The 15,247-nt window shown below is 41.6% G+C and overlaps 1 protein-coding gene and 1 long non-coding RNA gene across 2 annotated transcripts; both read left to right on the top strand.

Moving 5' to 3' along the window:
- The first annotated feature begins 553 nt into the window (after window positions 1–553).
- LOC104107801 (uncharacterized) lies at window positions 554–1,134 on the top strand. Its single transcript, XR_688861.4, has 2 exons — window positions 554–770; window positions 849–1,134. It is a non-coding gene; the product is annotated as an uncharacterized lncRNA (long non-coding RNA).
- A 5,402-nt stretch (window positions 1,135–6,536) lies between these two features.
- LOC138906838 (uncharacterized) lies at window positions 6,537–7,669 on the top strand. Its single transcript, XM_070196543.1, has 3 exons — window positions 6,537–6,815; window positions 6,983–7,054; window positions 7,199–7,669. The coding sequence occupies exons 1-3, from the start codon at window positions 6,537–6,539 to the stop codon at window positions 7,667–7,669; spliced, it is 822 nt and encodes a 273-aa protein (XP_070052644.1).
- The last annotated feature ends 7,578 nt before the right edge of the window (window positions 7,670–15,247 follow it).

Below are 15,247 nucleotides of genomic sequence, written 5' to 3'. Positions count from 1 at the left end.
CAATAAAAAAAGAATAGAGAAGAAAAAGAAAATCGAAATCGCCAAAGAGCTTACGAAAACAAATCGAACTCTACGATTGCTAATTGCCGTTGCCGTCATTGTCATAGCAATCTGCCAAAAAAATCAAAATTTGTCATTGCTAACTGCCTTTGCCATTATCATCATAGCCACTTTTAGGGCTTTCTCTTATTTATATAGATGGGAATATGACGGGGAGAGAGGGAGAGAGAGACGGAGAATAAATAGAAAAATGTGTTGAATCAATACAACTTCCTAAACATTATCAAAGAACACATGCCCTTCCAAATCTATATTGAAGAGAAAAAATTGCTAGATTGAAGAAGAAAAAAAAAATATTGAAGAAGAAAATTGGAGAAGAAATACGGGGAGAGTGAAGAAAAAATATGTGGAGGGAGAATAAATAAGAAATTAAGATTATTTATGATTTGACTATATAATGCCAATATTTTTAGGTTATCTTTGTCAAACCTAATATAAGGCTAAAATATTGTCAATTCTCTTTATGTATTGTCTAGCATGTCATTATCTCCGCATACAATTGGTAGCAACAAGCCTACAAGGCCCAATAAGCTCTTCAACTCCGACCTGCCGGGCAAGTGTTGCTCCGAACTCCGAGATTTATCACTGTAGAGATTCCGGCCGCCGGAAATTCATAGTTATAACCCTAATTTCACTCCACCAGTCCATGCTTCACTGGAAAGTTCTTCAATTTCGCTTTGATTGTGAGAAACGATTGATTTTTGCAGTAGGTAAGCTATTGCCTTATTCTATGGCTCGGATTAGTAAAGATCTCACTTTTGATAATTGAACATGATTTTCATTTCCAGATTGGTACCTCTTCTGGAATAAGAACATTACCTGTTCAAAATGCTGCACGTTAATCTATATGTGCACATCGCTTCTCGAAGAGCAACCAAACAGATCGCTTGCACGAAAAAGCAAAAGAAGAAGAGATCCTTTCTTTCAATTGTCGAATGGCAAAAACAGAGTATACATAAAAATGAAATCCTAAGTTCTTAACTTTGGATAAAATCCATAAAGGGTAATCCAGATGAAACCAGCGATCATAAAGAGGATGTTGTACGAGCTCTTTTCTTATTAAGTAACAACTCTTTAAGAAAATAATTGGAGCCTATTGTTTAAGTTCCCTTAATCGCACAGTCTCCACTTTTTAGTTTGCTTCCAAAATTACAACCATGATATTGTTGAAAATGCTAGTAATATCTTATAATCTCAATTACCTTCAAAGTTTTTTTTTTTTTTTGGTCTCAATTTAAATACACAAGGCTACACTCATTTTGAATGTACTGACCCTAAATTCTAGATTACTTGTGATGGTGAATTTACAAATGGGCTTGGAGAAATACTGCTGCGAAGTTGATCAAAATGGAAGATTTTATTGGCAAGGTTGGCAGTGGGATAGGGTTGTTTTAGCCTTACTTTCCTGGTAATAACTAAATGAGTGATTTACTATTGAGCAATCACTATCTCTTTAACATCTTGCAACTGCAATTGAATGGAAGACCTTAAGTTTTTGAGAAGACTACTACTTTGCCTTGCCGCAGACCAGAGAATAAATTCAGAAATTTTATAACTTGTCCCTGTATATCATTTAATGCCTTCTTCGTTTAGAGGTCAAGCTATGACTAATCAAGGTTGTGAAAAATATTGGTTGTTTTCGATTATCTAGGGCTGGACTCTGAAGTCACAAATCTGGTAGTTGGCTTCATTGATTACCTTCGTTTTCTCCCTAGGATTTATAAAGTTTAATCATTTTCCTTGTGTTTCTTTCTACCTTCTTATGACGGCTTTCCTTTTTCTTCTTCTTTTTTTCTTCCAATTATTTTCTCCATTTCATTTTAAGTGGTACTGTTTAACTAGGCATCAAATTTAAGAAAGAGCTGAAATATATCGTAATATTTGTAGGGTTATAAAAACTGTTATTAAAAAGTTGAGTAAATTACTTATAAATTTAGAAATGAGTTGTTCTCTTTTGAAAGATTAAAAAGAAAATAAATGAAATGGGGAAGTATGTAGTTTTTCCCGCTATCCCCCTGGAAAGTTACTGATCTTCTCGAAATCATTTCTCAAGCTTTACTTTGTATTATAGGTATCTCATTTTCTCTCAACAGTGAAATAGTATCACCTATAATAACGTAACTAGAGAATTCCATTCGACTCTTTTTTGCTCTACACACGCACACACACATCTTAGTTAAAAGAGGCTTTTTATATCATTCAAAAGTGGAATAAGGAATTATATCTAACCTTAAAAGGTTAGGAAGTTTAACTACTAAGTTTTACTCTTTAGAATTGGAAATTAATTAAGAATAAATTGGATTTTGATTAACGCTTCTCGATCACGGACAGGAACATGAAAAATGGGGTGACAAATTGAACAAATTTTCAAGCAAGAGAATTGGTTAAACCATTAAGTGCTGCTAAAAAGTGGTCAAATTTGATAGATGTTTCCCATTTCTGAGTGAAGGACTCTTTCCATGAATTATGAATTAAAGATATGATGGCTATAGAAGAAAAAAGAGCACCGAGTGATTTCTGGTTTGGTTCTTTTAATAATTGCATTTTAGTGGGGAACCTACTCATTTTTGGAACAGTCATTACCACTATCATGAAATCGATACAAAGTGCGTGAACTTCCAACTTTTAATGTATGGTTTCCAATGCTTTTCCCTTTGACTTTGCTAAAATATTTAGCTCATCAATACTTACAAGATTTATTGTCACTATAGATGATGTAAGAATTAATAAATTGAAGAGTATCTGAAATACTAGTACTTCATTAATAATTGGTTAAAATGTTACTAACAACATTATGGACCTATGTAAAAAATCGATATATGAAGATGGTTTGGTATAACATAAGTTATTTTTCAAAAAAATAGTTTTTTTTAGGAGAAAGTCATTTTTCTATACTTGGTTATGGACGGTTGCTAGAAAACGGGAAAAAAAGACTTCCCTCTTGTATAGAAGTTATTTTCTTTACAATTATTCTAACTTCTAACTTCCTATCTTGCTCAAATAACACTTACACATTATTGTTAATCTTACACAAAGTTCCATAAACATACTCTTAAATTTGCATGGTCAACACCATGATAGTGAGTTCGAGTCACTAAAGGAGCAGCAATAGCTCCAACAAATATCAAAGAATATTTTTCATTTACCAACAAAATATCAAAAAATAATTTCAAGAAAATAATTTATTACAAAAAATGCTTTGTTGAAAATGACTTTCATCATACAAAGACACTCTAGAATTCTGCATCCATTAGTTATATCAGGTTTATCGAAAGCAAGACAGTTCGGCCATAGATTATAATAAATTTCATATTTGTCTTGGTTGGTAGTGGAGAATTTTGTAGCCTACAAATAGTGGAACATCTATTGATATGGCTCCTAAGATGTTACAATATTTTTGCTCTTTATTAGTAGGCAATTTTGTGGGGTATGACTGGAACTCTAATTATAGTCATGGATATGCATGCTAAAAGATATGGGATGAAATTCATTACCTAGATATCTACTAGTGGTTTTTAAGTGGGTAGATGCATCTCAATCAGCGGCGGACGCACATAGTGGCAAGCGAGTTTAACTGAACCCGTTTCATTAAAAAATAATATTGTGTATATGTATAAATTAGGATTAAAGCTGCGTAAATTTTATATAAATATTTTATTTGAACCCACTTGACAACTACTATTTTACGACTAAAGTTATGTACTTCTAAGATTGAACCCGTTTACACAAAATTCTGGGTCCGCTACTGATCTCAATTAGAATGAACTTTTTTGCTTACAACATCAAAAAAGATAGGTTAGTGAAATTCTCCCCTTTTGGTTTAAATATAGTACTAATTCTGCAGATATCTCTGAGCAAAGGATGCTTCTTATGGAGCAGCTTTTATATGGAAACAAAGGCACAATATGGATTATTCCTTGTCATTTTTGGCATCATGGCTCATAATTATGGAAATCTATTTAAGCAAATCCCGCATTTCCATTTAGTCGAAACAAAACAAAAAGACAAAAACGGAAGAAAAACAGACATTTCTCACAACTCTAACTCAAAATTGTGCTCTTGTCGATCAGAAAGAAAACTCTAAATATAGCAATAAGCTTTTTATCATCTTGTTTCCTCAATAAATTTCTAAATGATAATTTCAGTTCTGTAAATAGAATTTCCAGATACGCTCTTGTTAACCCAACAGGCAAAAATTATAACAAGTTATAAAACCAAACTTAGTAAAAAAATTGTAACTTGTTTAGCCGAAAAATCGGATAACGTTAAATTTAGATATGGTTCTAAGGGTATGCAAATTTTTTTAATACAAAATGACGATACAGGTATTTTTTGCTATGAAATGGGAAATGATGGACGGGAAGACTAAAAAATATTAGAAGAACAAGCACAATGAAATCTTAATATGTCTTGCCCTTTCTATTGCAGTCTATCTCCCTTTTTATAGTAGAGGGTCACTACTTTATCTATAATAACATAAAATAATACATATAGTGGAGAACCCATGATGGTTTGTCTCTCCCTTGATTCTCGCCAAGATTCTCTCCCTTGGTGCTGTTGTAACGCCTCTTGTCTGCGAACTTGGCACTGACTCGAGCTTGGTGCTAGATCGAATCCCCAGTCTTAGTTCGAGCTCGGTTCTGCCTTGGAGCATCGATATTCGGGGCCTGTGTCGGTCGTCGTTATCTCATAGTCCGATTCGGACGCGGGCTCGATAATGATATCGAGTTTTGCGGTTGATTGGTCTTATAGCTCGAAGCTCGACGTCTCTACTTCGGAATTCGTCCGAGATCGCCATGCGGATACCCTTCGATTGAAACATCATTGTCTCGACCGGTTTTTATGACTGAGAATCGATTTTGACCGTACACAAATAGTCCCCTTATTTTCTCGGAAAGGATGTGGCGAGGAACGATATGATTTCCCTGCGGCTCGATCAAATTTATGCCGACGTTTCTATCGAACCCGATCTCGACGTATGTGATAGCTGTCCCATCGGCTCGATTTTACCGAGGCATTTAATGTGTGTCAGACGGTGGTCGGCCACCGCTGATACCGAACCGTCAGGCCTTAGTCTATAAATAATCTTTCCACACAACTTTTACCATTTTTGCGCCTTCTCTTCTTCCAAACTTTCCTATTTATCCTCTCTACTTCGCTGTTACGGGGCCGTCCATACCAGAATTTTGGTGCTGTCTATTTCCTCCTTTGCACTCTTTCCTTTCATATCCATGGCGAAAACTTCCAAAACCGTACCTCAGAAGGAAAAAGCCTCTTCCCCACGGCCGTCTGATGATAAGGCGCCGGCGGAGCCGTCAGTTCATGACTACATTCCTGGCCCGTGCATTTTGAAAATTGATTTTAAGGTGGAGAACCCTTCCTCCGTTCCGGGTCGATGCGAATACGTATCGATGTATACATGCTCTATAACGGAGGATTACCTCGAGGCCGTCCGAAAAGACTGCAACTGGGGTTCCGAGGTCGTGTTGCAAATTTCGTCTTCCGATGAGGATGTTACCACTTACGTGGAGGGGTTTTTAAGTGTTTACACTTATCCTTCACACTGGGACCTGTCGACCCGATGATTATTGATTTCTGCAAAAGGTATCAAGTCACCCTTGGCCAAATTCATCCCTCTTTATGGCGTATAGTGATCTTATTGCGCTTCTTCTCCATCAAAGCCGGGGGATTGGATTTTTCTCTGAACCATCTCATACGACTGTATCGGCCTCAGATCTTCCGAGGGCTAATCAGACTTCATCGTCGGGCGTCGAAGGCATTGATGTCGAGCATCGATGAAGACAAGGATCGAGGTTGGATGGGTCGTTATATCGGAGTGAGGACCTGTGATCTCATTCTGGAGGAGAATGTGTCGTTCCTTGAAGAATGGAATTTTGAACGTAAGTGGTTTTGGTTCACTTTTCAGGTGCTTTTTTGATTTTTTCTGATGTCCTTCCCTGATGTTCAGCTGCCCCTTGGATGCCACAAAGCGGTGCCCGACCTCGAGGACTGGGTTTGGAAGCTGGCCTCGACCTCCTCTTATGCCGAGTGCGCTTGGCGTAATTTGGCAAAAGGCAGATGGAGGCCAAGAACCATGGTGAGGTTTGCTTCTTGTTTCCTTCGAAGTATTCTTTGCGTTCTATTCGTTACTGATTTCCTCTTGTGCAGGCGTAACCAGGGATGCCGCTTTGAGGCCTTCGAGCAGCGAAGAAGGGAACAAGTCCTAGGTCTCTAAACAGGGGGAAGATAAGAAGCAAAAAGCTTCCTCTCGGTCGGGGGACCCCAAGCCCAAAACTCGTCGGGTGAAGAGAAAAATAATTTCCCTTTCGATTGACTCGGTCCAACGACTGAGAGAAGAAGAAGAAGAAGAAGAAGAAGAAGAAGAAGAAGAAGAAGAAGAAGAAGAAGAAAATAGCTCCTCGGCTTTGGTAGTCCGGTCTACGGAGGCCATCGCGGTTGCCAGAGCTCCCGAGCTGATGGCGGCTGTGCCTGTCGAGGTTGTTCCCGAAGACCAGAATCTCGACCGGAGTACTCCGAGCGATTTACTCGGGGCTATGACAATGGGTGATTCACCTTCTCTTCTATCTTTTTCTGAGGAGGCGCTGAAGGAAGCTCGAGAATTGAAGACTCTCGATATCAGCGCAGGCTCTGGTGCAGGGGATCCTTTCAGGGATTGTTTTACTAGAGTCGACGATGGTTCTGATATCGATGATGCTTCTCTTTTATTGGAGGAGGCTCAGTGTTTCATTACTCGGGTAATGATTCTTCCATACTTCGTTTATTTGTTCTTTTCCATACTTGACTCGTGTTTCTTACTGTGCAGGCCATTAGTAGGTTTCGAGTCGATCTTAGCCAGTGTGAGGCCGAGCTCCGGAAGGTCTCAGGTGAGAGAGATGCCCTGCGGCTTCTTTGCATCCAAAAGGACGAGGCTATAAAGGACCTCCAAGCGGATTTGGCTAAGGTCCGTGAAGAAGAGGCTGAGCTCGATAAGCAGGTAAGCCTCGTTCTGTTAAAGTATGGGTCTGACTCAACCGTGGAAGTTAACCCTTCGTTGTCTCAGTTGCAGCAGAAGATCGAAAAGATCGGGTTACTTCGAGAAGAAGTCGATCAAATCTGAGCTGAATGCAATCGGTGGAAGGAGACCCTCGACCGCCTGGCAGCGGAAAAAGAGACCATTTTAACAAAATTATTATCGGCCAACGTTCAAATTCGAAGTGTCAAGAAAAAGGGGTCGGTTCAAGCTAAGAAGATTGAGGAGCTTGAAAAGGGAATTGCTGAGGCTAAGGCGGAGGTTGAGTCGTCGAAAGTCTTGGCGGATAAGTCCATTGTTGTATATCGGGCTGATGCTGAGGCTGCTCAGATGGAGGCCCGGGCAGCAGCGAAGGTCGCCGATACTCGAGCTCATTGGATTGCCGAACTTGCTAAGTATAGGTCTCGGAGGGAGACCCTCGAGGAGATACACGCTCGAGGTTTCGACCTTACCGAAGAGGTGAAAAAGGCAAAACAGCTCGAAGCAGAAGCTGAAGCCTTGGCTTCTGATGATGATGATGATGATGATGGTAGCGAAAGCGGATCCGAGGACGGGGAAGAGCTCGACCAGGAAGCTTAGTTTCGAATTCTTCATGTTTGTACATTAATCTCGTAGGCAATTTTCGTATATATATGTATAATCAGGTTGACTTGTTTTTGTTCTGTGAAGATTTTTAATCGAATGTTGACCTTGTAGTCTCTCTGAGTCGATGATTCAAACTTTGAAGGAACATAATCCGTAGATGTTAAAAGTAGCTTATTAGCCATCGAGTGAATGTTTGGAACTTAAAATATTGTAGCCCGTAGGCGTAATGGTCGAGTGCGTGCTTGTTCGAACTTGAGATAAAGGTAGTCCGTAGGCTTAATATTCGAGTGATTATTTCAAATTCGGAATGTAAGCAGCCCATAGGCTTAATAGTCGAGTGAATATTTCGAACTCGAAATTTAAGTAGCCTGTAGGCTTAAATGGTAGAGTGAGTGCTTTGCTCAAACTCAGAATAACAGTAGCCCGTAGGCTTAATAGTCGAGTGAATGTTTCGAACTCGAAATTTAAGTAGCCGGTAGGCTTAAATGGTAGAGTGAGTGCTTTGCTCGAACTCAGAATAACAGTAGCCCGTAGGCTTAATAGTCGAGTGAATGTTTCGAACTCAAAATTTAAGTAGCCCGTAGGCTTAAATGGTAGTGTGAGTGCTTTGCTCGAACTCAGAATAATAGTAGCCCGTAGGCTTAATAGTCGAGTGAATGTTTCGAACTCGAAATGTAAGTAGCCCGTAGGCTTAAATGGTAGAGTGAGTGCTTTGCTCGAACTCAGAATAACAGTAGCTCGTAGGCTTAATAGTCGAGTAAATGTTTCGAACTCGAAATATAAGTAGCCCGTAGGCTTAAATGGTAGAGTGAGTGCTTTGCTCGAACTCAGAATAACAGTAGCCTATAGGCTTAATAGTCGAGTGAATATTTTGAACTCGAAATGCAAGTAGCCCGTAGGCTTAAATGGTAGAGTGAGTGCTTTGCTCGAACTCAGAATAACAGTAGCTCGTAGGCTTAATAGTCGAGTGAATGTTTCGAACTCGAAATATAAGTAGCCCGTAGGCTTAAATGGTAGAGTGAGTGCTTTACTCGAACTCAGAATAACAGTAGCCTATAGGCTTAATAGTCGAGTGAATATTTTGAACTCGAAATGTAAGTAGCCCTTAGGCTTAAATGGTAGAATGAGTGCTTTGCTCGAACTCAGAATAACAGTAGCCCGTAGGCTTAATAGTCGAGTGAATGTTTCGAACTCGAAATGTAAGTAGCCCGTAGGCTTAAATGGTAGATTGAGTGCTTTGCTCGAACTCAGAATAACAGTAGCCCACAGGCTTAATAGTCGAGTGAATCTTAATTCTGGTTCCACAATAAATCTCAAGTCATTGCACATGTGTTTATGTTTGGGTTGATCTATATGAGCATGGTTCATTTTGACCATTTGGCTCTTACAATTTTTCCTGTTGGAACCTTGTTGTGAGATGACTATCTTGCATCTGAACTCGATGTATTTGAGGGCCCTGATGCTCCCCCGGTATTCGAGGTCTATTGGAAAGAGGCCTCGGATATTGTTGAAAGTGCAGCACGATCGATGGTTGCCTCATTAAAAACCTTGCCGAAAAACCTATTTGGGAGAAAACCGGTCTAAGGGAAAAAGAGTGCAACGCGTGCTCTTGATCGAAAGATCTTCTTCAGCTCTTGTTCGGACTTCTGCATGGGTTAGTTAGATGAATATGGAAAGGTCGTGCCTTAGCAGTAGTACCGTTTTAGATGTGATACATTCCAACCACTTGATAGTTGTTTGCCGTTTATGATGTCGAGCCTGTATGATCCTTTTCCAACGTTCTCGAGCACCTGGTATGGTCCTTCCCAATTTGGTCCTAATTTTCCTTCGTTCGGATTCCGAGTATTGATGGTGACTTTTCTTAACACTAAGTCCCCGGGCTTGAAATGGCGGAATTTAGTTCTTCGATTATAGTACCTTTCGATTCGTTGCTTTTGGGCGGCCAATCGGATGAGGGCAGCTTCTCGTCCTTCGTCCGATAATTCAAGGCTGGTGTTCATAGCCTCGTTATTTGATTCTTCTATCATGAATCAAAATCTGGGATTAGGTTCACCGACTTCGACTGGTATCAATGCTTCGGAACCATATACTAAGGAGAACGGGGTCGCCCCCGTACTGGATTTTGACGTTGTTCGGTATGCCCAAAGGACTTCGGGCATGATTTCTCTCCATTTTCTCTTCGCATCGTTCAATCTCTTCTTCAGGTTTTGAAGAATAGTCTTATTCGTTGATTCGGCTTGACCGTTCCTACTGGGGTGGTATGGTGTTGATAATATCCTTCTTATTTTGTGATCTTCGAGGAATTTTGTGATTTTGCTGCCAATGAATTACTTCTCATTGTCGCATACTATTTCGGCGGGTATCCCGAATCGGCATATGATATGATCCCAAATAAAATCTATGACTTTTTTCTCTCTTATTTTCTCGAACGCCTGTGCTTCAACCCACTTAGAAAAATAGTCAGTCATAAATAAAATAAATTTGGCTTTACCTGGGGTCAACGGCAGAGGGCCGATGATGTCCATCCCCCATTTCATGAATGGCCACGGGGATAGGACCGAGTGAAGTTGCTCCCCGGCTTGATGGATCATTGGCGCAAACCTCTGACATTTATCACATTTACGAACAAATTCTTTCGCATATTTGCCCATATCGATCCAATAATACCCCGCTCTGATCACTTTTCGGACTAATGTGTCGGCGCCGGAGTGATTGCCACAAGTGCCCTCGTGTACTTCCCGGGGGATGTAATTGGTATCTCTCGGACCCACGCATACCGCCATCGGTCCATCGAATGTTCTTCGATATAGTGTTCCGTCCGCAACCAACGTAAATCGAGCAGCTTTAGTCCGTAGGGCCCTGGAATCTTTAGGGTTTGAAGGGAGCTTTCCGTTTTTAAGTACTCAATATACTTGTTTCTCCAATCCCAGGTTAAGCTAGTAGAATTTATTTCGGCGTGCCCATCTTCGATTACCGATCTTGAAAGTTGGACGACAGTCCCCGAGCTCAAATCACCAACCTCGACCGACGATCCCAAATTTGCGAGAGCATCAGTCTCATTATTCCGTTCTCGTGGAACATGCCGTAGGGTCCATTGTTTGAAATGGTGTAAGGTGATAAGCAGTTTGTCCATATACCTTTGCATCCTACCTTCTCGGACTTCGAAGGTTTTGTTTACTTGACTCACCACCAGCAAAGAGTCACAGTGCGCCTCAATGACTTTTGCTCCCAAGTTTCTAGCTAGTTCGAGACCTGCAATCATGGCAAAAGGAGTTCCCTTTCGACTTTGGGTATGAGGGTTGGCGTGAAGTCGGCCACGAAGTCTGCCAAAATTTGAGACTTGATGGTCGTGCGGTGTTGAAATTCGATATCGTACCCACTGAGTTCGATGGCCCATTTGGCCAATCGGCCTGATAGTTCGGGCCTATGTAAAATATTTCGGAGTGGGCAGGTGGTTAATGCGCTTATGGGGTGACATTGAAAATACGGCCTTAACTTTCTATATGTGCTTACCAGGGCAAGTGCCAATTTTTCTAAGTGCGGATACCTAGTTTTCGCTTCTCCTAAGGTCCGACTTACGTAATAAACGGGAAATTGCGTACCTTGCTCTTCTCGAACTAGGATGCTGCTTACGACGACTTTCGATACTGCCAAGTACAGGTAGAGCTGCTCGTCCACTTTTGGAGTATGAAGCAGTGGCGGGCTCGAGAGGTATCGTTTCAATTCCTGTAATGCTTGTTGGCATTCCGGCGTCCAGGCGAAGTCGTTCTTCTTTTTGAGTAGGGAGAAAAATTTGTGACTTCGATCCGATAATCTTGAAATGAACCGGCCTAAGACTGCAATTCTTCCCGTTAACCTTTGTACAGCTTTCACGCTGTCCACGATGGTAATGTCTTCGATGGCCTTGATTTTGTCGGGGTTGATCTCAATTCCCCGATTTGAGACCATGAAGCCGAGGAACTTGCCCGAACCAACCCCGAAAGCACATTTTTCGGGTTTGAGCTTCATGTTGAATTTCCTCAGAATCTTGAATATTTCCTGCAAATGGGCCAAATGGTCCTCTATGCGCAGGGACTTAACTAGCATGTCATCAATATAGACTTCCATCGTTTTACCTATTTGTTCTTCGAACATTCTTTTTACTATGCGTTGATAAGTAGCTCCTGCATTTTTTAGCCCAAAGGGCATTACGTTATAACAATATGTTCCATATCGGGTCACAAATGAAGTCTTTTCCCGGTCGTCCAGGTTCATCTGAATTTGATTATACCCGGAATAGGCATCGAGAAAGGTGAGAATCTCGTGGCCGACCGTGGCATCGATCATACGATCGATGTTGGGCAGTGGAAAGGAATCTTTAGGGCATGCTTTGTTCAAATCCTTATAGTCCACACACATTCTAAGTTTGTTTCCTTTTTTAGGTACAACAACCACATTGGCTAACCATTCGGGGTATTTTACTTTCCGAATGGATCCTATCTTGAGAAGTTTGGTTACCTCGTCCTTTATGAATGCGTGCTTTTCCTCGGACTGGGGCCTTCTTTTTTGCTTCACCGGTCTGAATATAAGGTTCAAGCTTAACTGGTGCGTCGTTATGTCCGGCGGGATCCCTGTTATATCTAGATGGGACCAGGCAAAACAGTCGATGTTATTGATAAGAAATTGAATGAGTTTCTTCCTGAGTTCGAGGCTCAAACCCGTTCCCAGGTATACCTTTTGTTCGGGCCAGCGTTCGATCAGTAAGATTTGCTCCAGTTCCTCAATTGTTGATTTGGTGGCATCGAAATCATCGGGGGTTACGAAGGATCGAGGGATCCGTCGATCATTATCTTCTTCTTCAATGTTTTGCTTACCTGGTCGGGTCGAAGCCGATGTCTGTGATTGCTATTTGGCACTCTACTTTGAACCTGATCCTTTTATTGGTGAAGGTGAGGATATTGATTTTTCTTCTTCGACGGAGAACATTTCCTTTGCGGACGGTTGTTCCCCGTACACTATTTTGACACCTCCCGATGTTGGGAATTTGAGGACCTGGTGTAGGGTCGAGGGTACGTCTCTCATGCTGTGGATCCACGGCCTTCCGAAGAGGGCGTTATATCTCATATCACCTTCGATCACGTGAAACTTTGTTTGCTGGATGGTTCAGGCCACGTTTATCGGTAGGGTAATCTCGCCTTTAGTAGTTTCACATGCCATATTGAATTTGTTTAGAACCAGAGTTGCGTGTACGACCTGATCCTACAGGCCGAGCTATTCTACGACCCTCGATCTGATGATATTGGCCGAGCTACCTGGATCAATTAACACACGCTTAATCTTAATTTTATTCATGAGTACGGATATTACCAGCGCATCGTTATGGGGTTGGATGATTCCCTCTGTATCTTCATCACTGAAGGATAAAGTCCCTGTGGGTGTATAATCTTGAGTTCGAGATCGTTTCACAATCGACGTTTTAGCGTGTTTAAGCATCGGTCCCTGGGGGGCATCGATGCCGCCGACGATCATGTGAATGACGTGTTGCGGTTCTTCTGGCTCGTTTCACTTACCGAATTCCTTGTCTCTAAAATGGTTCTTCGCCCTATCGCTTAAAAATTCCCGAAGGTGCCCTTTGTTAAATAAGCGGGTCATTTCCCCTCTTAGTTGCCTGCAATCTTCCGTTTTGTGACCATGGGTGCCATGATATTCGCACATTTGATTGGGATTCTTTTGGGCAGGATCAGTTTGCATAGGTCGAGGCCATCTGGTGTCTTTAATGCGTCCGATAGCCGATACAATGGCGGATGTACCAATGTTGAAGTTATACTCCGATAGTCGAGGGATTTCTACAGGATCTGTATATTTATCAAAGCCGCTCTTGCTCATAAGTCCCCGAGGATTTTGCCCCCGATCAATCCTTCGGTTGTTCCAAACCGTATCACGTGCTGAACAGTTGTTCATCCGATCTGTGTCATACGGTTGGTATCGATCTCTGTTCGACCTTTGTTCTCTGTTGGTTTCCCTTTGATTTTTAGTGGTTGTGTGGTTTTGATGTACGGGCCCATACGGAGCTCCCAATTGATCATCTTCGACCCTGATTTTTGATTGGTACCGGTTGTGTACATCTGCCCAAGTTATTGCTGGGTACTCGATCAAATTTTGTTTCAGCCGACGTGACGCTGTCGAGCTTAGCCAGTTCAGTCCTTGGGTGAAAGCTTGTACGGCCCAATCGTCTGTGACCGGTGGCAAGTCCATACGCTCTATTTGAAATCGGGATACGAATTCCCTCAGCATCTCGTTACCCCTTTGCTTTACTTTGAAGATGTCTGATTTTCTTGTTACAACCTTTATGGCACCAGCATGTGCTTTTACGAACGAGTCTGCTAACATGGCGAAAGAATCAATGGAATTCGGTGGTAAGTTGTGATACCAGATCATCGCTCTTTTTGCGAGGGTCTCTCCGAACTTTTTCAACAACATGGATTCGATTTCATCATCCTCCAAATCGTTGCCTTTGATGGCGCATGTGTAGGAGGTGACGTGTTCGTTAGGATCGGTCGTACCGTTATATTTGGGAATTTCGGGCATACAAAATTTTTTGGGGATTGGTTTTGGGGCCGCGCTCTAGGGAAAAGGCTTTGTATGAATTTTTTCGAATCGAGCCTTTTTATCATTGGCGGAGCCCCCGGAATTTGATCGACCCTAGCGTTATACGTTTCCATTTTTTTTGTTGTTGGCTTCGACTCGCTTTGTGAGTTCCTCGAGCAATTTAGCAATTTCAGGAGCAGTCCCCGATTCCTGCTCGTTTGATTTCACTACGGCGGGTTCCGTTCTGGGGGTGACTTCTCGAAGAAGCGGATTAGAGTTCGGCCCGCTTTGCGTATGAGTTCGGCTCTGCAACTGGCTATCGCTGCTTATTGGGCTTATAACATTTCGAAAACCATACGCAAGTTTACCCCGATTCCCCCGTGCTGTAGGTGTCTCGGGCTATGGATCGAGCACCGCCCTGAACGCTTCTCTCCGGTTCAGAACATTGATTCGCTTCTAGAGCTATTTGCGAATTGATATCCAGTGGTATTTCGGCTCGAATTTCGGGTTCTTCGATTCGAGCCTCATTGCCGTTGTCAGGTAGCCTTCCGGCCTCGGGCACCAAGTTGTTGGTTTCATCTTGAAGGCCGGCTTCGAGGTCGATAGGTAGAGCCATGGCTGATTCGAAGTTGTAAGCTGGAGTGTACTGTAGATTTATATCAAACAATCACCGTTACCCTTAGCCCCACGGTAGGCACCAAACTGTTTACCCGAAAAATCGGATAACGTTAAATTTAGATATGGTTCTAAGGGTATGCAAATTTCTTTGATACAAAATGACGATACATGTATTTTTTGCTATGAAATGGGAAATGATGGACGGGAAGACTAAAAAATATTAGAAGAACAAGCACAATGAAATCTTAATATGTCATGCCCTTTCTATTGCAGTCTATCTCCCTTTTTATAGTAGAGGGTCACTACTTTATCTATAACAACATAAAATAATACATATAGTGGAGAACCCATGATGGTTTGTCTCTCTCTTGATTATCGCCAAGATTC

This window comes from Nicotiana tomentosiformis, chromosome 1 (assembly GCF_000390325.3).
Source record: "Nicotiana tomentosiformis chromosome 1, ASM39032v3, whole genome shotgun sequence".
Classification (NCBI taxonomy): domain Eukaryota; kingdom Viridiplantae; phylum Streptophyta; class Magnoliopsida; order Solanales; family Solanaceae; genus Nicotiana; species Nicotiana tomentosiformis.
The sequence above is the reverse complement of the archived record's forward strand: the minus strand, read 5'-3'. Positions and strand labels throughout refer to the sequence as shown.

What these genes read in the sequence shown, in the direction of transcription:
- LOC138906838 (XM_070196543.1), top strand. Translation starts at nt 6,537, where the DNA reads ATGGCGGCTGTGCCTGTCGAGGTTGTTCCCGAAGACCAGAATCTCGAC. An exon ending in CTCAGTGTTTCATTACTCGG is followed by an intron (nt 6,816 to 6,982) that starts GTAATGATTCTT and finishes TGCATCCAAAAG; the next exon opens with GACGAGGCTATAAAGGACCT. An exon ending in AGGCTGAGCTCGATAAGCAG is followed by an intron (nt 7,055 to 7,198) that starts GTAAGCCTCGTT and finishes AATCGGTGGAAG; the next exon opens with GAGACCCTCGACCGCCTGGC.